General features: G+C 39.5%; 1 protein-coding gene across 1 annotated transcript in view; it reads right to left on the minus strand.

The window, feature by feature from the left end:
- Positions 1-25,907, minus strand: part of TPRG1 (tumor protein p63 regulated 1) — a 110,617-nt gene that overhangs the window by 52,210 nt on the left and 32,500 nt on the right. The window contains 1 exon segment of the mRNA XM_029213728.1: positions 20,887-21,063. Within this exon segment, the coding sequence (XP_029069561.1) occupies positions 20,887-21,063 (177 nt within the window).

Raw genomic sequence — 25,907 nt, forward strand, 5'->3', positions numbered from 1 at the left:
ATCACATAGCTAGTGCCTGGTTGAGTTGGCACAAAATTCCGCTGATTATAAGGCCAGAATTCTTTTCATTACCCAATGCTGTGAAGCCCACTATAATATAACACTTAATTATACAGGTTCAGAAATACAAGTCAAAGCAGATCCCAATGTGATAAGAGATGCTAAAACTACATATGGGAAAAGCATGCTATAACATGGTTAATCTATGACGTAAATAAATTATAAACAGATTGATGGCACTGTATTTTTCCTATCAAGGACTGAGTTGTACTCCTGTATCATGTAGTTCATCTGTGCTGTAAACTCTAAAACACATGATCTCATTAGAATCCAAACCAAATAAGAGACATTGGGGCATCAGGCTAGATAAGAAAGACAAAGTATACAAGCACTAGGCTTTTGAATATACTAGCTTATTTAGACTAACCAACTACCCGTAGTTATAATTATCTCTATTTTTAAAGATGAGACTGGGGCTCAGAGACATCAACTGTTTAACCTCTTGTCACACTGCCAGTAAATAAGAGAGTCAGGATTCAAATCCGTATTTATTTGGTTCTCAAGTCCAAGCTCCTGTCCCAAGGGATCAGGACACCCCAGTCACCCATGACTCTGTAAATGAGTTTGATTTAAATAAATAACTTTCCCTCTTTTGGACTCAGATCATCTCTAAGGCCCATTCTAGTTCCAGAAGTTCTCTGATGCAACCTCCAATATTCAAGATTTGAAAGAAGTTCTTATATATATATTCTATCCAAAAATAAATAATGTAAAACATAAGCATGAACAATAGCGAAGATATCTAGATTGCTTTCTTTGTTATTTTCTGCTAGGACTCATTTAGCTAAGTGTGTCTGAATGTTGGCACAAACTGAGGGCCTTCAGTAAAGAGGCAACACATTCAGTTTCTTTATGTGCGTGATGGGCAAACTTAAGTGAGACATATACTCTGTGCAGAGCTCTGTAACCAGCTGCAGCTTACACAGGCATCATCATGAATGCAGGCTGGAGTCAGCTTGTGTTGAAAGATGAGGGCCACCAAATGGATGGAGACCATCTCAGTTCTATGCATTAAGGCAAAGGTGAACGGTCCCTCTACCTTCGGTCCAATTGATTTTAGAGGGCAGCCCGTGTAGAGAAAATAACCCATCTCTTCAAAGCACTGTGGTTTAGTGAAAAAGCCCCAGCCTAGGGATCAGGAGACCCAGCACTGCACTACTTACTGAGGACTTTGCCAAGATGACTTCACCTTCAAGTGAGCCTCAGTTTATTCACTTATAAAATTCAAAATTAACCAACCCTCCTGCATTTATTATGAGATCGCACATGCATGTGTGTGTGTGACAGAGAGAGAGAGAGGAGAATCAAATCAAATACTGAGTGTGCAAGGTGTCTTGCAGATTCCAGGACACTAACATACTGGGAACAGACATCACTATTCTCTCTCTAGCCAAAATTTTGCCTGACCCATTGATTCACCCACCTCAGAAACAGAGGTGAGATGTCTGCTGTTGGCTTTATTTTTTCAGCACTCCCACTGTAGGAAAAGTCTAAGTTTTGGTGTCATATGGTAGGAAAAGTCTAGGTTTTGGTGTCATAGGGATCTGTGTTTCATCCCAGGTAAAGTGCTGGATGGCTTTGTGACCTTCAGCATGGTTCAGATAATTTTTCTTTTCTTCAGTTTTCTCATCTGTAATATGGGGATAATAACACCTTGCCAATGGTGATATATGAATTCACAATGACATATCTAAAGAGCCTACGGCAGTGCCTGGTCCATGGCAGCTGTTCAGTAAATTGTAGTGGCTACCATAATTATTTACCACCCTTTTCAAAGGACCAGTGACAAACAATGGGAAAGGAAAGCTTCTTCCTTTACCTGCCAATCCCAGCCCTACTAGCCCTTCCAGCTGTATCACTCACTTGCTATGCGGACTAGGGCATACACTTGGTGCTCAATGAGCCTCGGAATGATTTTGCCATTCTGCTTTTTACATAGGCCACCACTTCAGCACTTCTGCTGCCACCCAGCAACTGCCCAGGGAAACTGCATAGATTTTAAGAAAATTAGGATTTAAAGAGATGGTTATTTGAAAATTCCAAGAAGCAACGAGGGGAAACCTTTTTTTGAAAGACTCTTCCCAGCAATGACAATTGACAAAGGCACAAGGGATTACATGCTGAGATCAGGTCAAATTTAAAACTACTTCCATATAGTATAATTTCTATAAAACCACCTGGACCTTTTTTTCACCTTAGTATATCACTCTTATTATTATTTTTAAGAGCAATAACAGTTTCATATTATAGAATTTTGGTTTTGAAAGACACCTGGAAAATCACAGACTGCTCTCATCACTCTACAGATGTTTAAAAAACAGTCCAGGGCTTCCCTGGTGGCACAGTGGTTGAGAGTCCGCCTGCCTATGCAGGGGACACGGGTTCGTGCCCCGGTCCGGGAAGATCCCACATGCCGCAGAGCTGCTGAGCCTGTGCGTCCGGAGCCTGTGCTCCGCAACGGGAGAAGCCACAACAGTGAGAGGCCCGCGTACCGCAAAAAAAAAAAAAAAAACAGTCCAGAGAAGAGAGAAGATATTCAAGTGTAATGTCAGGGAGCTCATTCATGGAAAGTCGAAACTCTTATTCTACATCTTCTATCTACCTGGCCAATGAGTCATTCTCTAGATGTTTCTAAAAAGCAGATTCCCTGTTTTCTGATGACATAAGGAGAAGAAAACCTAAAATGCTGGAATTTACAGACTTAAGTCAATGAACAACCTCCTTGGTTGTTTCTCCATCTTTAAGCTCTACTCTCAGCTTTGCCATTGGGGGTCTGGACCACAGTCCCCTACGACCACAGTTTACATCTATAAAATGAGGAAGATCGACCCAGATACTCTAAATTTCTTTCCAACTCCAAAAACCTATATTTCTTGTCACTCATTCTCATTTATTGAATTATAATAATAGCACATTGAAAGAATTTAAACACATCATAAATAGCAGTTTTTTCTGCAATAAATCAGAAGAAACAAATCTTGAACTTTGACTCTGCCAAGTGTCCCCCAGTCCCCATGTCATTCCTCCAGATGGATTCTCACCAAAACAGACCCTACATAGCCCGGGGGCTCAGCCCCATCTGTTAAACTAGCCTCTTCTCACTTGTATTTTAGCTGGTACACATGGGTAAGGTTTCTTCTTTCTGACATGATCTATGTCAGTGGATCCCCTAATGAAAGGCATCCAAAGTGTTAAAAACAAAAATAATATATTTTTAAAATAAAATAATAAATAATACATCACTAGTGATTAAGTTTTGATTCAGAAAATCATGGGGAGGGTCACAGCTTGTGACCTTGATGCCACATGTTGTCACGGAGAATATGTGTTTAAGATGGATCTTGAGAGGAGGATCCAAAAAATGAACTTTGATCCAGAACACTGGCGTGATCATCTCTTTACTTGTGTCTTTGCTTATGCCTGGTTTTTTTGCTGTGTGTTTTCATTTGTGTTCTGTTTTGAGGTCTTAAAAGAAAAAACATGAGGATGTTAACTGGGGAATTTCTAAGGACAGATGATTCCCAAAAAGGTTATAAGATTTAATTGCTGAGTCCTAATAGTCTCATTCAGTGAAAATGGAAAGAAAATACATAAACTAAAAGGATTCTCTCCATAGAGAGACCAGAAAAAGCTAAATTGGTGGGGCCTGAAAAACCAACATTCAAACATCGATTACAAAGAGCAATAGCAAAGGCAAGAGTGACTTACGTCTGAAAGATCCAAATTCCCTAGCTTCCCAGACTCTGTAATTGGATTCCAGAAAGAACCAGGCTCTTTTTCAGAGAACTGACTTCTCTCTTTAAAGCCAAATCCCTAACTTGGATTCCATTTGTTCTTCAGAGTCCTGCCATTATGACACTGAAGACCAGAAGCATTTCCCCCAGAGAAATGTAGTGTCTCTAACACTGCTGGGTTTTCTCGTAATTCAGAGCAACAGAGTTCAGAGAACCTCAAAGTGGATGCCCTCACACTAAGTGTATAGTGAGTACAGAAAACATTTTAGGGTGGTTCTCAAACATTTCCTAGCAGGGGTGGGACCCTGCCCTCTGCAGGAATTCCTAGGCAATAACTTCCTAAGGAGGCATTTCTCATTTAAATATAACTTCCTGGCAACCAAATATTTATCTAGAAGAATGGCCCTGTCCAATCAGGCACCTGGGTTCAGTCCATTACTCAAAAATAACAGTATTGTGGCATTTGGGGAACGCCTCCTCTCAGAGATTTGCCAAGAAATAGCTCAGCAAAACCCCACCATCCTTGTCAACACGTCTCCCAGGGCATTATGAGTGAGTGGACAGCACCGCACCCAACATCAAATCCAGTGCATTCTTGGCACAGATTTCCAAAGGCAAAGTCAAGAGCATGTGTGACAAAATCCTTGCCTGTTGCCCAGTTCATCGCAGTACGTGATGTAACTTGATACTTGCTTAATATGGTAGGTCCATAAACCCCAAGGCAATTCTGTTTCCAGATTTCATCGTCATCCAAGCAAATCTCAATGACTTTGCTCCATTGGAGTCTGAGGCCATTAATCAGTGTTGCCTTCAAGAGAATGATACTCAGATTCTCATTTACGACTTCTCCTTTCCACACTTAGGTCAAGCATCCAACACTTCTCACCAGGACTGACTCAAAGATCCGATCATATTTTTCTCAGTGCTCCAATCCATCCCACACGCCACTATCTGGTGTGGTCAGGTTCTCACCAGTCACTGAGTACACAGTAATGTGCCTGCCACATACTAATGTACTATAGGCTGTAGGGACACAAGAGAGGCAGAAAACCTCTCTGCAATGAAACCTTTATGACTCCCACTAGCCAATCAAAATATATACAACCTCCTTATTCTGCCATTTGCCATTCTCCGTGAACAGGCTTTCCTCTCCCCCTCCTCTCTCCCACCACTCTCCCTACACTCCAGCCACCCAGGAGGCTAGTCATGGTTTCTGAAGCAATGTTTTATACTTTTGTATCATCACATCTTTTGATAATACTCTTCCCCTAGTCTATGAGGCACCTTACTGCTCTCTACCAAAATTCATCAGTCTGTCCCTTTAGCAAAAATTCCCAACCTTAAAAAGAAATAATTGGGGCTTCCCTGGTGGCGCAGTGGTTGAGGGTCCGCCTGCCGATGCAGGGGACACGGGTTCGTGCCCCGGTCTGGGAGGATCCCACATGCCGCGGAGCGGCTAGGCCCATGAGCCATGGCCGCTGAGCCTGCGTGTCCGGAACCTGTGCTCCGCAACGGGAGAGGCCACAACAGTGAGAGGCCCGCGTACCGCAAAAAAAAAAAAAAAAAGAAAAGAAAAGAAATAATTGCTTCATCATTGTTCCCATAATACATTGCTTCTGTCTTTCACTTAGGGTTTGTCATGTTATGTTTTGTTCTGTGAAAATTAGTTTTCTATATATTTACTCTCCCTGTTCCCAATTACAGCTCAGACTGAGGGCAAGACCAATATATAATTCATCTTTCTTTCCCTACAGAGACTACTAGGCACTGTCTTCCATTTGTCAAATCATCACATTAAAACTATTACAATTAAAGCTTGTTTCCAGAATCTAGGTGCAGCAATATCCAACTTACTGTGAAGGAGAAAAAAATGCAACGGCAACACACAAAGACTGTAACTATATGAAGTAGCTGAAACAACTTTTTAACTAAAAAATCAAAGCTTATTAATTACTTAATGTTCTTAATTATAAGTCAGGTTTTACGCTAGAACCAGCTTCCTCTGCCTGCTGTCACATCACCAAATGGTAAAAAAATATATAACCCTAGTTGTTTCAGGTGGCCGTGTACTGGATTTAAGGCCACTTCTCCATGCATACCTGTAGAGTCATCCCTTCTTATACGTGCCTCCTGCTTGGTCTAAACTGAGGGCTACCATCTTGTTCCTAGGAGCATTTTAACATGAACTTTCCCTGCTCCCAGAAAGACCCCATCTCCCATTAACAGGGCTTAGGCTTTCTCAAACCAACTCATCAAGTTCCTACTTCCATCAGAAAACAGGCTCCAGTTCTCCATTATTTTGCTGCAGAGTAACAGGCCTTGAGTTGAGTGAATAATTAAAATTTCTTTCCTGTGAAACTTACAGCATAGACCTGTAGTCCTAACTGTCCCATCAGTGACTCAGTAACTTTTCAGGTAGTGTCTCTCTATTAGCATTTTGTAATACTTTAAAGGATACTTGTAGAGTGCCACGTTCCTAATTTAAAAAAAAAAAAAAAAAAAAGCAGAGCATATTGGAAAGCAAAAAGAAAGTAATGTGTCTGGAGCACCTATAACAGTCATCAGCTTGGCACTTCTCAAGTGTTCTCATTTAATCTTCACAACTCTATATGGTAGATATTTATTAACCCCAAAATATGAACTATATGGCTGGGTCCAGGGAGTTTGGACTAAGAGAAGAGCAGGGAGGTAAAAAAGAGGAGAAAGAAGAAGAATGTGTCAGTTGAAGCTGGAAAAAAAAAATGTATCAAACACCAACTCTGGCTTATATTCTCTCCACTGGTTCCATCTTTCCCTGGGGTCTGCAAAATGAATGCACAAAAGTTCAAGTTCTGCCACCAATGTTAAACACTTTCCCAAAACAAAAACTGTCATTGGTCACAATATTCCTTGACTGCTGACAAGGAGTTCTTACTGTTCTCATTTCACAAGAGCAATGGTGGAAAGAAGGTTATAAAATCATTGGTCCACAAGATGGCAGAGACCTTAAAGGTTGTCTAATTTCATCCCTTTCATGTTACATGGGGGTAGAGCAAGGCTCTGAGAGGGGAAACAACTTTCTTTCAAGGACACATAGAACACCGAAGACACAATAGGGATAAACATTCAGATTTTCTTATTCCCAGCCCAGCAGAATTTCTGTGGTGCATTTCTAAGTAGTCACATTCATTTGACTTGGATTGACGAAGGCTAGTCCCCTTCAATAGCAGAGCAAATAGCTAAAAAGAGAGACCTCCCCAGCCCCCACCCTGCCTCTCCATGCCTACACCCATTCCATCCACCTCCCAACACCTTGCTGCCTCGATTTCTTAACGTGAAACCCTCCTCAAGAAATCACATGAACTTCCCAGGTCTCTTAGTTGGGAGTAAAATGCCATAGCATCAAGGTGCACATCTGATTTTAATCCCCCAAATCTGTTTCCATCATCACTGATAAAGCCTTGTGTTTATATACCTTTCCCCAAGAAGCCCAGCGTGATTTATGAACATTATCGCATTACACAATAAGTAATTATTCTAAGAGATAAGTGGGCAATTTGATTCATTTTATACACTGAATCAGACCCATTTTCCAGCAGTTCCAGAAACGGTCCTACAGTTTACAGCAAGGGCTTTCAAACTAGTTTTACCTGTGAACCCCTTCCCTCTAGGGAATGCCAATGCAAGTGACAGATACAAGCTGAATTACTCTAATTCTTCCAAAAGCCATAGCTTATCAACAATTAAATATAAAACTCATCTCCACATTGGTGTCCCTTGGGCCCTCATGTTGGCCTGTTTTGAGTTCCTCAGAGGTGCCAGGCTCTCTTCCTCCTTTATACAAACTCTTCTCCCTCCCTGGACCGCTCTCCATAACTTCCTTCACCTTGTCAACACCTACTCATTCTTTCAGTCCGAGTTCCAGAAGCCCTTCCTCAGAGAAATCTTCCTTCATCTTCACCCTCGGATTTAGGTCTAAATCCTGTAATAAATGCTCTGATCGCCCTCATGCCATGGGCTACCTGTCCCATAGCCTCCAGTGTCTACCTCCTGACATGCATGGCCTCGTGTGGCATCCACCCCTTGAGCATAAGCTGGATTTAGCAACTTGCCTCCAGTGAATAGAACATGGCGGAGGTGATAAACTGTCCCTTCCAAGATTAGGTTACCTAAAGACTGTGGCTTCTGTCTTGCTTAATCTCTCTCTTTCCCTCTCACTTCCTCCCTTGTTCCCTGTGAGGGAAGCCAGCAGCCATGTTGTCAGTAGGCTTAGAGAAAGGCTCACACAGCAGGAACCTATCTCTCTGGCCATCAAGGACTTCAGCCTGCTGACAACCACATGAGTGAGCTTGAGATGTCACGGCCCCAGTGACCTGAACCACAGGACTCAGCTAAGCCACACCCACAGTCCTGACCCAGAAACAGAGAAATAATAAATGATTTTTATTTTATGCTACCAAGTTTTGAAGTAGTTACTTAGCAATCTATAATTCACATACCGCATATAGCTCTTCTTCAAAGCACTTTCACTGTTGTAATTTTATACTTATTGGTATGATAATTTGACTGTCCCCTTGACTGTGAACTCCATGAGGGCCGAAACTCTCTATTTAGCACAATGGCATCACAGTGCCCAGCCCAGCATCTGGTAATGGCAAATGCTCGGTAAATGTCAGTGGCGTGAATAGTTTATTCCAACCATCAACTTTTCCCCTAGCCAAGCAGGCCCCCAAATAATAAGCGTGATGAGCGTCTTCCACTTGTAGGCTCACAGCTCCTTCCCTCACTCCCCCTCCCATACAAAGAACACCCGATTCGGTCATGACCTGCCAGAGCTTCTACTGCAGCCAAATCTTCTCACATCCATGGTCTCCTTTTCTCATCCACTGACCCAGTTCAGATTATTATAATTTCCCAACCCTACCCTCAGAGAATCTGAGAATCTCTCCCTTAGCCTGCCCCTTTCTCCAATATCTGTTTCCTCCAAACCATCTCTTATACTGTTGCTCCCCAGTCTTCCCAAAGAAAAATGCCAATTGTTTTAGCTCATCCCCTAAAACGTTCAACGTCTCAGATCCTAAGATGATTAAAACCTAAACACCTCATATTACAAATATCATATGATATCACTTATATGTGGAATCAGAAAAAAGGGTACAAATGAACTTATTTACAAAACAGAAGTAGAGTCACAGATGTAGAAAACAAACTTATGGTTACCAGGGGATGCGGGGGGAGGGATAAATTGGCAGATTGGGACTGACATATACACACTACTATACATAAAATAGATAACTAATAAGAACATGCTGTATAGCAGAAGGAACTCCACTCAATACTCTGTAATGGCCTATACAGGAAAAGAATCTAAAAAAAAAAAAAGAGTGGATATATGTATATGTATACTGATTTATTTTGCTGTACACCTGAAACTAACACAACATTGTAAATCAACTATACTCCAATAAAAGTTTAAAAGAATAAAAAGAAACACGTCATATAATTATCCAAAACCATTCAAAAGCTTCCACCATGCCTTCTCAACAGCTGAGACCCAGCCCCACAGGAGAACTGGCATGATCACACTAGTTGGGCATTCGTCTGCTTATGCCTGAACTACTCCTCACCCTCTGCCCCAATTCTGCTCATCCTATAAAGACCTGCTCAAATTCCACCTCCTCTCTAAGACCTTCCCATATCTCCCGGGAGAAATTCTCTCTCCCTCTCCTGTGCCCATGGCACTGCTGGCTTTCCACTGGAGCAGTAATCAAAGCCTGGTTAAAGCATTAGATCATATGTGTCTGTCTTCCCATGAGACCATAAACATCCTGGGGACAGAATCCAGGTCTCATCACCTTGTCATCATCATGCCTGCTACATGGCCAGAGCTCAGGAAGGACTCAGTGAATGTAATCGAGTTACTACTTTGAAAGAACAGACATGTAGGGAACGCTTTTTATTTTCAGAACGCTGCTGGGAGGGCAGATGACTAAGTCAGTGGCTTTTTTTTTTTTTTTCTTTTTTTAAGCAAAGAGACCACAAACCACCTTTGAAGCCAAGAAAAAGATGTGATTGGAGGGAAATGAATTGCTACCTTTAATCCTCCAGGGAGTTTGGAAAAACAACAAAATGCCGGCTTCCACCAGATCATTTCTTTTTAATTAAAAGTTAGTTGGATTCCTTTGGAGCACTCAATTTTCTGGTCAACAAGAAGTAACCAATGCTATCCACACCCCCTCCCCTGTCCTTCCACCGCCACTCCTGGAGTTAGGCAGCCCTTGGGGGTGGCAAACACTTTAGCTGTTTGCTCCATGCTCATAATTAGATTGTCTAGACAGGAGATGTTACTGGAGCAATAGGAAAATATTTTACAAGGCATTCCGCAGAACCACACTTTATAACAGTGATTAGGACGCACTGACAGACGCGAAGCCAGCAGAATCAGCCTGGGCCATGAGCTGGTTTCACCCAGAGCAGAGGAGAGGCCCCTTTGAAGCTCTCATCTGACAAACGTATGCCAAATTAGAACTCTGGGGGCACGGAGCAGCTCGTTGGCCTTTGGATCTCAGGGAGCAAGGTTGAGGTGATGGGTTAATGTCTGGGATGCCCTCCTCTCTCATGCCTTCTTCCTGCTGATACTAAGTCAACAGGGACAGCTCCTAGCCCCTGCTTTCACCAGCGTCTCTACGGACAGGATGAGGGGTGACCACCTCAAGCAATTTCCGAGCCTCTCTCCTGCAGCATTGCTATCCCTTATATTTTGCAGAATGCAAATTTTCAACGGCATGGAGAGATAAATGTGTAATGCCTACTCTTGCAGGAAGGCATTTCTAGGCCTGACCTTCCCACTCAGCTTTTGTTGGCGTATCAATGTGACAGCAACAATATTTTCCAGCAGAAAATCTTAGACCTTTTTCACAGGAGTAATTGATTAGGTAAAATCATTCAGCCCTCTAAGATGAATGACTTGGGGAAATTGCTACATAAATAGAGTACCACAAAAGCATAGGATTTCAAGATCAAAAAAAAAATTAAAAAAGGAAAAAAAATTTAGAGATTTAGGGATAAATTAGGAATTTGGAATTAACGTATACACACTACTATGTATAAATAGGTAAGCAACAAGGACCTACTGTATAGCATAGGGAACTATATTCAGTGTTTTGTAATAACCTATAAGGGAAAAGAATCTGGAAAAGAATACATATGTGTGTGTGTACATGTGTGCATGCATATATATATATATATATGAATGACTGAATCACTTTGCTGTACACCTGAAACTAATACAACATTGTAAATGCTAGGAGTTGCCCCCTGTTGACTTAGTATCAGCATGAAGAAGACATGAAAGAGGAGGGCGTCCCAGACATTATACTTCATAAAAATAATTCAGAGATTTTATAAGTGAGGAAAGTGAAATTCAGCCAGGGGAGGAGACTTTCCTGATTAAGAAAGTAGATCAGGACCCAGATCCCTGAATCCTCAATCAGTGTCTTTCTCCCAAACCTATTATAGAAGCTTACATCCTTCAAGTGCTTATTACATACCAGATATTTTTCTAAATATTTTATATGTATTATCTCATTTAATCTTCAACATGGACTGAGATAGATACTATTACCCTCTCCAGTTTCCAGGTGAAGAGACTGAGGCACAGATTGTTGTGTGACTTGCTCTAGGTCACCCAGAAGCAGATCTAGGATTGGCTCCCAGGCAGCCTGACTTCAGAACCTGCTCTCTAAGCTCTAAACTACTTATGCTCTACCTCCTGATTACAGACTTCAGATAGGAACAGAGGTCATGAAACGGGGCCCATTTATCCTCAAAAATTACAATGCATTTGAGGACCAGTAGGAACTAGGTGCATGACAAAGGGAGGAGTTGAAATCAGAGGATCTCATGTTCAAGACCCCACCATCATGTTATCTGTTTGATTACATACAAGTCACTTGACCACTCAGTTTCCTCATCATTATCTCTTGTGGGCATATTTTTAAAAATGGGAGAGTTAGCAAGTAAATATGGACTTTTAGAACTCTTTAAGTAACAATTATTTTAACACCTTACAATTTACAAAACACTTTTATATCCTTTATTTAAATCTATAATGACCTATGAGTTAGGCCTGACAGGGATTTTTATTATCGACATTTTATAGATCAGAAATTGAGAGCGCAGGAATTAAAATGAATTGTCTAAATTCAAGCAGTAAGAAAACTGCTGTGGCTAAAATTGGTCATAGCTTTAACCTAATGGTTAATCTCATAGAAACGGAATCTTCCCCTCCCTCCTCCACTTTTCTGGGAGGTTATAGACACAACAGGATTACAAAAATTAAATTTTAATTAAAATCTGGGAATGAATCCAATTATGATAGAAATAAGATATAGGGTTCTCATCTCAGATAAGGAACAATAAAGGCTATGTACTAGCAACTAATTAAGCTAGTTACTCTGTAAGATAAACCAGACCTTTTACTATTTCCTGGTTTTGTGTCTGGTGAATGTTCTAACCCAAAGAGAATCTTCCTTCATCTCACAGATAAATGATCCATAGCCTGTAGTTGTCTCTTCCCATCACACTCTCACTTCATATTAAGCCAAAGGCAAATCAGTGAATAAAACAGAACAACTCTGTTTTGTAAGTACCAATACGTGGGATACACTGGCACAGGTTCTGCTAAGTTCCAATAGTCCTCTTCACAGCTTCTTAAGAGAAGCAGAAGCTACATTAACAGGAGAGGTTATCTTCACCCAGAGAGACAGAGAGGAGGAAAGGAGAGGACAGAGGATGCAAAAACAGAAGCAAGATCACAGACAGAGAATGAGGAGAGAGAAGGGACAAGGAGGGGAGGGGAGGAGAGGGGAGGGGAGGAAGAAGAAAAGGAGATAAAATATTATTTATTAAAGGAAAAGAACACTGGACAGGAAGTTAGAAGAACTGATTTTGAAGCCCAACTCTAATACTAAATAGCTGATGGTGCAATGAATCCCTGGACCCCTCTCGGTCTCACTTCTCTCATCTCTAAAATGCAGTCAGTCCATGCTATTTATTCTTGCTGTTGAAGGTCAAATGGCACGAGGGAGGTAAGAGCTCTTGGTAAACAGTGTCAGCATTGCCTTCTGCAGCCAGCAGGTGCTAATGTTAAGTCACTGCATTTTCTTATAACAAGGGAATTTGCTCACTCTGTTCAGGCTTTCCTCTGGATTCAGTTTATGATTATTTAGCAGGTGATTTTCCCTTGCCTCTTCCTCCTTTCCCTGCCTGATGAACTCTGACTTATAATGGTGACTTAATGCCCAACCAAGAAGGGCTAACTGACTTGGAAATAAAGATAAAAATTAAATTAATCTACTTAGTTCCATGTTAACAAAAGCTTTCATCTGGGAGAAAAATCAGAACTTGTTAACACCTGATATCTAAAAGGCATATTACAAAGTGCTTTCAAATTATCTCATTAGAGCTGTACAATAAGACTATTAATGAAACAGAATGACAGTATGAATGACCTTTTGAAAGATGAGGAAACAAAGTTAACAGTTGTAAAATTAGGACTGAAATCCAAGACTCTATCCCCTGTTCAGAACTCTACTATGGAGCTTTGCTAAAAAAAATGAGCAGAACTTTAAAAACCACCCTTTCATCACACCATGTTTCTACACCTGGGGGGGGCAGAATAAGCATTTTAATTTTTAACAGCATGCTAGCTGCTGCGACAGGCTTTCTTACTTTAACCCAGGATGAAAATCTGAATAAAGCCACACAAGTTAATTAGGAGGCCCAGAAATATACCAACTCTCTATGGTAATAACTGGGTGCCTCATGGGAAATCAAATAAAACAAGCCATAAAAAATGAAAGTTGTCTGGTAAAACTAATGAAAGAAGGGAGGTGAAGGATGAGAGAATGTGAGAATAGTATGAATATGTAGATTTCTTATGTTTCACCATGGAGCTTTAATACACACTGCTGAAGATGGCATATCAAGTGGAAGCATATTCTTTAAATAAATAACCATGATATAACTAATAACAATAATTATAAGCAACTTTAAAGAATGAATGATAGAGAAGTATAAAAAGAAGATGAAAAAGTGGGTTGTTAATGTAAATGAGTTTATCTTAGGAAGTAAATAGATAATATTCAAAAAGGATAGAATTAAGATTACTATAAATTACACTAATAGTCACTAGTAGAAAAAGACTCTAAACTTTCTTGCTTAAAGAAAAATATGCTCAATGGAAAACAAAGGAAATATAGAAAATATGGTAATATATTTAGAAAAATGCAATAATACAAAAATCAAGATGGCAGAACTAAGACTGTAACTGTCACATTAATATGTATAAACAGGTTAATCTTACCAATGAAAAGAAAAGACCCTCAGATTGGATCACAAAGTAAAATTCAATCATATGCTGCATACAAGAACACATCAAAAAATAAAGAAACCCCAAAAATTTACAGTAAAAAACAGGCAGAAATATATGAAGAAAATTCAAATAAAAAGGGCATAAGGTTTGCAATATTCAGCAGACAAGACCAAAAGCAAGGAAGACATTAAAGGAGATAAACTTTATAATGAAAAAGATTATAATCTAAAATAAGGATTCAACATCTATAAATGTTCCTACATCAAACAAGACAATACGAACATTTATAATGTTAAGTCACAAAGTTAAAAAAAAAAAAAGCATAATAGTTAAGGAAAATTTAATTCTCCTCTCTCAGTCTATGAGAGATCAAGTAGCCAAAAAAACTTAATTAATGAATAATAGGCAAAGACAAACAAGACACAAAGGACATAATGATAATGGATCTAAAAGTACCATTTATCGAATTCTATACAAAGAAAGCAGAGACTGCACATTCAAGTATTTATAAAATGTTGATATAAATTAACAATTGAAATGTAAAAGTATTCAGTAAATCCCAAGGAGCAGAAATAGTAGAGAAGACATTTTCTAAACACAGTATAATATTAAAACTAGAAATTAATAGCAGAACTCAAGGGAGTAGGCACATTATAGTCAAACTTCTGAAAACTAAGATAAAGGTAACATTTGAAAGCAGCTAGAGAATACACAGAGGAATAGCAGGTCAAATGACTGTGGACTTCTGTCCAGAAATTATGGAGGCCAGAAAACAGTGGAACAACATCTTGCGAATGCTGAAAGAAAAAAATGTCAAGTCAGAATTCTCCAACTAGAGGAAATATTCTTTAAGAATAAAGGCTAAGTAAAGACCTCCCCCAAAATAAAAAATAAGAAATTTTATCATAGTAGATTACACTACAAGGAATGCTAAAAAGTAATTTTTCATGTGTAAGGAATATGACCTCAAAGAGAAACTTGAATCTTCTGGAACAAACGAAGAGCATCAGAAATGAAAACATATGCATATAAAAGATAACTTTAGTTTCTAATTTCTTTGAAATAAATATGATTTCTTAAAGCAAAATTTATAATGTTATCTTGTAGGGTTTAAAATGCACCTGAAAGTAATATGCATGACAACTGCAATGTAAAAGGCAGTGAGGAGGGGATATAAATGGAGCTACATGTATATTGTATACATATACTTTAATTTTCCGTGTATTATAATGTTCTGACATCTTTCTGGCAGGGAAGAGACTGCCCCTCTTAGGGGTAGCCAACTCTTAGAGATAGCAAAATGCCCAACACATGGACTTTGATAAGCAAATTAAACAATCCAGAGGCATACCTCCTCTATCTGGCCCATACTTCCCATAAGGCAATATTCTTTTGCCTTAGCTAAGAACCAGGTTCCAGGCAACCAGGAACCACCTACAGTTTAAAGTCTATCAAAATTATTCATACTGGCCAATCATAAACTGTTTACCCTGCCCTGCCTTGCCTTTCCTGTGGAAACTCTAAAAAAGATCATGGCCTAAGTTGTCCCCCAGCTCCTGCCCCTCTGCTTCTTGATGGACACTGTGTCTTCCCTTATGGCCCTACATGCCATATGGTGACTCCCTTTCTGGGACTTGTGAGTATAATAAACTTCTTCCTTCAAAGCCTCATTCTTGTTACCTCCTGTGACTACACTGACTTTATCATGTCATTTCCAACATTTACATTCTTAGAACAATGTATTTACAAGGTTTCTATGTTTTAAGTGTAGTGTTATAATATTAACTCTAAGTGCATGGTGAAAAATATTTATATTATAATTTCTAGAACAGTGGTTCTCAATTCAGAGTGATTTTACCCACAGGGCACGTTTGGCAATGTCTGGGGATATTTTCGATTGTCATAACACAGAGGCATGGTGCTATTAGCACCCAGTGGGTAGAGGCCAGTGTTGCTGCTAAACATCCAACAGTGCTCAGAACAGATTCCCACGCCAAAGAATGATCCTGATCAAAGTGTAAATAGTGCTGAGGTTGAGAAAATCTGCCTAAAGCAACTACAAAATTATGTAAAATGTTATAGCTAAAAAGCTTATATATATTGTATTGGGTTGGCCAAAAAATTTGTTCAGGTTTTCTGTAAGATCTTATGGAAAACCCCGAACGAACTTTCTGGCCAACCCAACATATAATTATGAAGAATTATATATATGTAATTATATATATAATTTGAAGAATATTTATATACTTACAAAGAAGGTTGAAAAAAGTACAAAGAAATAAAAAGGAAAAAGGGGAAAGAGAAAACAAGTAATAGGTATCCTTAACTTCAATCATATCAAAATTACTAAATTACAAAAGGAAATAAACACTCTAATTAAAAGGCAGAGATGATCAGAACAGATTAAAAGTATGACCCAATTATGTGATCTCTACAAGAAATGCACTTTGAATACAAAGAGAGATAGTAAATGGATGAAAAAATATATACTATGTAAAAATAAGTATAAAAATGATAGAGTGGCTATAATAATATGAGATACAAAATAGATTTCTAGACAGAGTATTGCCAGAGATAAAAAGCAACATTTCATAATGAAAAAAGGCTCAATTCATCAAAACGACATACCAATCATGAATGTGTGTGCATCTAACATAGACTCTCAAAATACATGAAGCAAAAAATAATAAAATTAAAGAGACAAGAGAAAATCTCACAATAATAGCAGATTTTAACATTCCCCTCTCAGTAACCAATAAAAAAAAAAACTAGACAAAAATCAGTAAACCCATAATCTAAACAACATTATCAAACTCAATGAATTAATTGATATCTATAGAAAACTAAACACAAAATTCTTTTCACATGCACATGATACATTCAGAAAGATGTACTATATATTTGTGTCAATAAAAATGTCTCAATACATTTACAAGGATTAAAGTCAAAGACAGTATATTCTCTAAGTTAAAACTCAGTAATGTTAAAATATCTAGGAAAACCCAAAATATTTGGAAATTTTCCAGTACACTTTCTAAAGCATCCATGGGTCGAAGAAGAAATCACAAGGAAAATTAGAAAATCTTTCTAACTGAATGATAGTATAAACACAACATACACAAATCTGTGAGATGTAGGGAAAGCCGTGCGTAGAAGGAAATTTATAGATTTAAATGCTCACGTTAGAAACAAAGAAAGGCCTAAAATCAATGCCCTCAGGTTCCACATTAAGAAGTTAAAAAAAGAAAAAGAGAAGTAAACCAAAAAGTAAGTAGAAGAAAGAAAAACATAAAAGAAATAGTAGAAATCACCTACATAGAATCAATCGTGAAAATTGGCAAAGTGAAAAGCATGTTCTTGTTAAAACCAAAAAAAAAAAAAATCAATAGGTTCATCAACAGAAAAAATAAAGAGAGAGAATGCAGATCACGAAAATTAAGAAGACATTAAATGGATAATAATGGAATATTAACAACTATATGCTTTCAAATAAAACAACTTAAACAACAAATTCCTTGAAAAATATAATTTACCAAAACTAACACAGAAGAAAGAAATACGAGTAACTCAATATTTATAAAACAAATTAACTTTATTATCTAAAACTATCCCACAAAGAAATCTCAGGCCCAGGAAATTTCCTTTGTAAGTTCTATCAAACATTCAAGGAAGAGATAACACCAGTTATACACAAAAATCTTTTAGAAAATAAAAGAGAAGGGAACACTATCCAGCTTGTTTTATGAGGCCAGCATAACACAAATACCTGGCAAAGACACTACAAAAGAATGAAAATAATACACTAATATCCTCATGAACATAGACACAAAACTCTTTAATAAAACATTAGCAAGCTGAATTCAACAATGTATAGAAAAGATAATACACCATGACTAAATGTGTTTATTTTAAGACTGAAAGGTTGATTTAACATTCGAAAATCCTATTAACAATAGGATTTTTTTAAATTAGGCAAGCTGACGGAAAACTAAATATGCATAAATAAATAAATTCTTGTAAAAACTTAATAAGAGGGGAGTAACTCTACCAGATATTAAAATGTAATAAAATGTTATAATAATTAAAATCATTTTGTATTCTAGTAAACAGATGAATGGATAATCCAGAAATAAACACAAATACACATGGTAAAATATATATTGATAAAGGAGAGCATTGAATAAATGATGTTGAGAAATCTAGCCTGCCATCTGGTTAAAAAAATAAAGTTGATTGCTTATCTTTTTTCTTACTTAAGGTAAATTCCAGATGAAACATATATTTAACTATTTTTAAAAATAAATTGTAAAAACTTTAGAAGAAAAGGTGGAAATATATTTTATAATTTCAGTGTGGAGAAAACCTTTCTCAAAAAGAAATAAACTCAGAAGTCTTGAAAGATTGATACATTTGACAACCTAAAACTCAAAGACAGTAAAACATAGCATTATAAAGTTAAAAGAGATATGACAAATGGGAAAAAAATATTTGCAATATATATGGCAGAAACAGGACCAAGTTCTTTGATATATAAGGAGCCCTTACAAATCAGTAAGAGAAAAATCAATATCTCAATAGAAAAAATATGGGCTCTGATGAAAAATAGGCAGTTCACAGAAAAAGAAATAAAATTACTTTCTAACCTAAGATAAACACCCTCAACTTCCTTCAAATTCTAGTGAAGGAAATTAGAACAAAAATAAGACATTTTTCTTTATTTCCCTGGCAAAGAAAAAGAGTTTCATAATACATGATATTGGTGAGAGTGTGTGAAAAAGGATGCTCACACACTGAGGGAGCATGAACTGGCATCACCTGTTTAGAAGGCAATTTGACAGTAGCTGTCAGTTGAAATTCACATGACTTTTGACCTAATAACTCCGCTTGCAGAAATTTACATTACAGATACATTTGCACATATGCGCAAAGTCCTGTAGACAAGGATATTTATAGCAGCTTTGTTTGTAGTAGAAAAGATAAAAATAAATATCCATGACTAAGGGGCTGGATAGATAGATTAGACTTGAAATGGAGTATTCTGCACTATTAAAAAGACTGAAGTTAATCTTTCCATGATTACATAATAAAGTCTCCAAGGAATATTTTTGGGTAAAATAGCTTGAGGCAGGACATTTTATGGTATGTGTACCCGCTGGGTAAAATAATTTGTGATAAATGTATGTGTATATCAATATTACAAATATGTGTAAACCCACACATATACATACAAAGACATTTTTATTCTTATATATTTGCAGATTATTTCTCAAAAAAAAAAAGAATAAAACACGAAACTGCTAACTATCACCTTTGAAAATAATTCTGGAAAACTGAAAGTCTGGGTTAGGAGAGATATCCTGACAATAAATAATTTTTTGCGATATTTAAATAGATGTTTACCACGTGCCTATATTATTGAAAAATCCACCAGTTCAAAAAAGTCAGTGAACTAAATCAATCATTTCTAGCATCCATGAAAAGAGCAAATAAGAAATAGGTTTCTGATATGATATGCTTTATGTAAGGAAACCCAATCACTTGATCGGCCTATACTTCTTTCAGTATTTTAGAAAGATTTTTCAGCCAGGTGCTTAAAGAATGACAACAACAAAAGGTACCTGCCCTAAAAGAGCTCACAGTTCCATGGGAAGAGTTCACATTCAGAGGTTCAGAGGAAGGCAGCTGTCCTCCGGCTTAGATTTAAAATGTTGAAGAAAGTCAGTTCTTCCTGAGACCATAACAAGAATTTGCTCAGTTCAGCAACCCTCCTCTATAGACCTCACCAGGTCTCTTGGTAACTGTCAACCTCTCCGAGAGAGGTGATGTCCCCTCCTCCACTAAGCTTCCAGGAAAGATCCCAAAGAGACTTCTTTCAAGAAGTCTTATTAGCCATCTTGGGTTCTGTTCATTAAGCTTTGTAGAATAATTTCAATTCCCAAAGGCAACTGACAGCTGCTGGGGGTGAGGATGGCAGCAGGACCCCAAGAACAAGGCCCTCCAGTGGTTGCTGTTATAAAGCCACACTGGTGTATTTGGCCGCACCTCTCCCTGGAATGTTTCAGACCTGGTTGACCCTGTGTGGTAGGCATTACCTTTGTAGAAAAAGTTGCAGGAACATTGTACAGCAAGGAAGGGTAGAAACGGTCAATTGCTTGGGGCTAGAATGAATGCACCAAGGTGTCTAGAACCAGACTGCCTTAATTAAAAGCGCTGGGTATTTTGCAGGTGACAGCACTCTTAGGAGACAGGGGGGCATTCAGGCTTACCTCACAGATGGGAGTGGTACTGTATGGTGTTTACAGAACTTTTTCCTACCTTCATTCCTTTGGTTGCTCTCTCTTCCTTCTGCTTGGAATATTCTTAAGCTTTTGTTCTTCGGCTGACTCCTACCCCATGTCAAATACTGGTTCAAGCTCTTCTCCAGGAAAGCTTCTCTAATCTCTGCCACAGGAATTAGGTGAAAACCGCTTCCTCCATGTCCCCACAGCTCTTTCCACTTTACATTCAACCACTGACTTGTCAGGTACTCACATTAAAGTACAAATGTACTTAAAATTGTATCCCTGGTGTCTGACGTAGAGTGGAAACTCAAGGATTGTTTGATGAATTCGGCTACAGCGTCACTGTTCTCCCCTGGATTCTCCCAGCTTACAGCACTGAACTGAACGTGGCGATTGTTTCCCCTGCCTGCCCCACACCCACTGCACCACTTTCCTGAGTCTAAGACATCATACTCACTTGTCCAGTGACATTGTAGGGAAGGAAAACTTGCCCAGGCAGATGCCATAGACAGCACTCAGGGGAATCCATTGCAACTGCACACAGCTGAGCATGATGAAGTCGTATTTGCAGATCAAGAGAATCCTGTCTGTGACCAGCAAAATCCTCTCCTTCTCATTGTTCCAGCGGTCTATCCTGTAAAAAATCACCACAGAGAACAAAAGTTATTTGCATAATCTTTCCAAGTTGAAAATAATGGAATTGTCTGAAACATAGCTACTGACACAGAAAATAATGAGGTTTGATCACCTCGGAAGAAAGAGAAGCTGAAGAATGCCATTCCTTCTCTCTCATTCCAGCCCCATGACTAAGGGAGGAGGGAAGTGGAGGATCACAGGGAAAGGTTTTGTTTTGTTTTGTTCGTTTTATTTTTTGGTTTTTTTGGCTGTGTTTGGTCTAGGTTGCTGCGCGCGGGCTTTCTCTAGTTGCGGCGAGCAGGGCTGCTCTTTGTTGCGGTGCGCGGGCTTCTCATTGTGGTGGCTTCCCTTGTTGCGGAGCACGGGCTCTAGACACGCGGGCTTCAGTAGTTGCGGCACGCGGGCTCAGTAGTTGTGGCGCACGGGCTTAGTTGCTCCGCGGCATGTGTGATCTTCCCGGACCAGGGCTCGAACCTGTGTCCCCTGCATTGGCAGGTGGACTCTTAACCACTGTGCCACCAGGGAAGTCCACAGGGAGAGGTTTTACGGCCACAGAGCTCAGAGATGATTAGCCTTGACAGGATCCATTAGGGGAATAGCAAGATTGTATCATGTTGGCAGTCAACTGATTCATGCTCCTCCATGTCTTCCCAGTTCTCTAGAAAGCCTTCATGGAGCACATCTTCCTCAAAGCACACCAAAAATAACCTTTGTTCTAACTCAACCTGGATGACTCACTAGGCATTAGTTTATGCTAATCTCCAAAGGTCGCATTGCTGACTGAAGATAAAATGGAGACTTGGGGCTTCCCTGGTGGCGCAGTGGTTGAGAGTCCGCCTGCCGATGCAGGGGACACGCGTTCGTGCCCCGGTCTGGGAGGATCCCACATGCCACGGAGCGGCTGGGCCCGTGAGCCATGGCCGCTGAGCCTGCGCGTCCGGAGCCTGTGCTCCGCAACGGGAGAGGCCACAACAGTGAGAGGCCCGCGTACCACAAAATAGAAAAAAAAAAAAAAAAAATGGAGACTTGAATATAGGTCCAGTGACCTCCACCCAAGCCATCACTATTTCAAGCTCATTCTATCATTTTCTTATGGTATAAACATAGTGAAACAAGTGAACTGAGATTCTTACAAGCCAAAGACAAAGCAGACACTGGATAAGTGTTTACTGAATTGATTTGCTTCAGATTTGAGAGCCTTTCAGGATATGCATGGAAAATTCTGAGAGTTAAGAATCTCTCCAACAGAGAGAACAGAGAGAACCAGAAGCAATGGCTTCTGGTTAAAAGGGAGCATGGTCTGAAATTCTCACTCTCAACGCTTTTGCTGTCTGTCTGCTACAGCCTTTGTATAGAGCACTGCATGACTTATATGATAACCGTTTCAGTGCATGTTTTGTCTTCCCTAAGAGACAGAAAAGGATGATTTGTGACTGATTCATATCTGAACCCCCACTACACAGAGTCAATCTAATGTAAAAATTAGGACTGGGCACCCTGCTCCCATCTATTCTCACATAGTAACCAGAGTGCTATTCTTCAAATACAAAAGGAATGATGTTACTCCCCTGTTCACTCTATTAAATGACATCTTTTTGATTTCAGAATCAAATCCAGATTACATAACATGGACTACAGGTGCCTGTATGGTCTGGCCTCTGCCCAGCACCCTCTCATAGCAGGCTGAGAAAACTCATTGTTCAAGTCATGGTTCAAATGCCTCACTCAAAGGAGATTTCTTAAACTCCGATATAAACTTGTCCCCCTATTACATTTTCTCAAAGCTTTCTGATCCTTTTCCATTTTCAGCACTTCTCATAGTTTGTAAGAAGGAACGATATGTTAAAAGTTTAGTAACTGGTACCACATGAACACTGACAAATCAGAATGGACACCAAAGTACAGAGGGTAGGGCAATGCCAGTGAGTGTCATCTGAGGATCATCCCTATGTGTGTGTGTGTCGTGTCTGTGTGTGTGTGTTCCATGAGGGCTGTGACTGTGCCTGCGGGGCTATTTACTCTGTTCCTGTCAAACAGCCTGCTCTAAATAAATATCTGTTGAGTGGTAAAGGAGTGCCAATCATAATCATTTTGGAGGCCTTTGGGCTGGGTGAGTAACTGGGGATGAAAACTTCCAGCTAACTAACTCTGTAAGATTGGCTGTTGAGCCTGTCTGTAGCTTACGTTCCTTACCTGTGAAATGGAGACAGTACTCATCTCCTAAGTTTGGAGAGAGGATTAAGGGACATGATTCTCAATCGGTGGTTTGTAAATGAGCTGTTATTATCATTGTCAGGGACCTAGGTGTCCTTGGGTAACCCCAATATGTGCCATTCCTCAATGTAGTCTAAAGACAGGCGAGACAAAATTAAAAGTTTAATCAACAGGAAGAGATGTGAAGGAGAGAAAAAGGGAGATGAAGGAGGAAGAAATAGGGAGAAATAGAAGGAAAGAAAGAAAGATGAGATCATGCCTTATTATATGCTGGCCCTTATGCTTGTACAAGTATTAGCTCTACATCTCCCCACCACCCTTTGAAGAAGTCATATTGAAAGTCACTCAGCTAGAATATGGTAGTAGTGTTAGTGATGTAGGGTCAAGAGATCTGGTTTAAATCTTGGTCCTATGGTTTCCATCAGCTCTAACAATGCTGCAATATTCAACTTCTACTCCACCAAGAGAAGGAAAGAATTCTTGATAATCTGTTTAACATTCTCCGTCTTAGTCAGAAAGAGACGAGGATTCTGAAATGTTTTATCAGATATCTACATAAATTTCTCTAAATAGATTGTATCTACTTAGCAGCAAGTTATAAGCTGCTGCCTAATAAACCAGACTTGTTTTTAGTCTAAAAAATCCTCAGATTTTAGTTTAATGGTTTTACTGAAAATGTCAGCACTCCATAATGAGATTTATTTTAAAAGGTAGAGGATGGATTCAGGAAAAAAAAAAAAAAAAGAGAGAGAATTCTTTTTAGGAACAGAGTGCTCTGCTGTGACACAGACTCTGCATAATTTACGTGTCGGAAAAGTCTGAATCCAAGTAAACACACAGGCTTATACATAGTTTGGGGCCACCATCTCTAGCTTCTGGGCGGTATATTTATTTATTTAGACTTCAATCACACCTTTTTTCCCAGAGAACTCTTGGAGAAAACATTGAATTTTATATTCCTAATATTAATATAAGTTTGGCGGTAATATTCAGAACAAATATAGGAGTAGAAATAACAATAACATATTGTGTTTGTGTAGTCCACGGACATTCACAAAGCTCTTGAATATCAATGCTTTTGTTTAATCCTCCCAACGATCTTTTGGACTAGAAGCTATTACCCTCATTTTAAGGATAAGAAACTAAGGTCCAGAGACCCTTAAAATGCCTTGCCCAAGGCTTTACACCTAGCAAGTAGTAGTTCAAGGCCCTGAAATAAGTATGGAGACAGCAAATCCAGGCATAGTGTTTGCTTTCTCCATGGGACCACTCACCCCCAAATAGAGGACCCTTCAGTGTGGTGTGCAAGTGTGGTAAGAGCTATCTCTGGAAGGAGCTGATGTGATGATCTATACCACTCCTGAAAATGTCATCTCTGGGAAACAAAGCAAACATCTATGACTGTCCCCTCCAAACTTTGACCTCTTCCAGTGTTCCTATCTTGGGGGGAAACCCTTCTTCCATCCGGTTATGTATGCTAGAGACTTAGGAGTCTTTCGGGACGCATCCTATTTCTTCACCTCACATGCCAAGTCCTAAACATTCTACTACCCAGACATCTCTCAAAACCATCCACTTCTCTCCAGCTAGACTTTCACTATCTTAATCCAGTCTTCCCACATCTCCTGCCTGGACTCGTGCAGTCCCCTTCTCACTGGGCTTGGGCAACTAGCCAGCTGGACCTGGTTTATCTGCATATACTTTATTTCCCTCCCAGCCTCATACCATACTGCAATGAGGTAGACCATTTTAAAAACAAATCTGGGGCTTCCCTGGGGGCGCAGTGGTTAGGAATCCACCTGCCAATGCGGGGCACACGGGTTTAAGCCCTGGTCCTGGAAGATCCCACATGCCACAGAGCAACTAAGTCCGTGTGCCACAACTACTGAGCCTGCGTTCTAGAGCCCACGAGCCACAACTACTGAGCCCACATGCCGCAACTACTGGAGCCCGCACACCTAGAGCCCGTGCTCCACAACAAGAGAAGCCACCGCAATGAGAAGCCCGCACACCGCAACGAAGGGTAGCCCCTGCTCGCCACAACTAGAGAAAGCCCTCACGCAGCAACCAAGACCCAACGCAGCCAAAAGTAAATAAATAAAAAAATAAATAAAAACAAATCTGTCTGTCCTTTACCTCCCAACCCTGGCTTCAAACACTTCAACAGTTCCCCATAGCTCTTACAAGAAATGACAATTTTCACCTCGTCTAAGAGCTCTGTAGGGTCAGGCCTTACCTATTTCTTCAACGACATTTCAGACCTCTGCACTCCCTTCTCTTTGATCTACTTTCAGTTTCTTGGACTCAACGACGTCCACTCCTGCTGAAGGGACTCTGCACGTGCTGTTCCCTCTGCTGGTCACGTTCTTCTTGATCTTCTTTACTTAATTAACTCCTACAGTGCTGAGCTCAATTACTCCTTACTCTGGAAAGCTTTCCCAGACCTCCAGGACTACTTGTCTTCTTTCTAATATATACTTTCATAGAACTTCACATCTCTCCTTCACAGCACTTCTCCCAGATGCAATTTTATAGTTATTTCTGTGATTACCTAATTCATGTCAGTCTTCTCTCCTATACTGTAAACATCACAAAGAGAGAGTCAGTTCTTAGCATGGTGTCACCACT

This window comes from Monodon monoceros, unplaced genomic scaffold (genome assembly GCF_005190385.1).
Source record: "Monodon monoceros isolate NGI ecotype Baffin Bay Population unplaced genomic scaffold, NGI_Narwhal_1 Super_Scaffold_11, whole genome shotgun sequence".
In the NCBI taxonomy this organism is placed as follows: Eukaryota; Metazoa; Chordata; class Mammalia; order Artiodactyla; family Monodontidae; genus Monodon; species Monodon monoceros.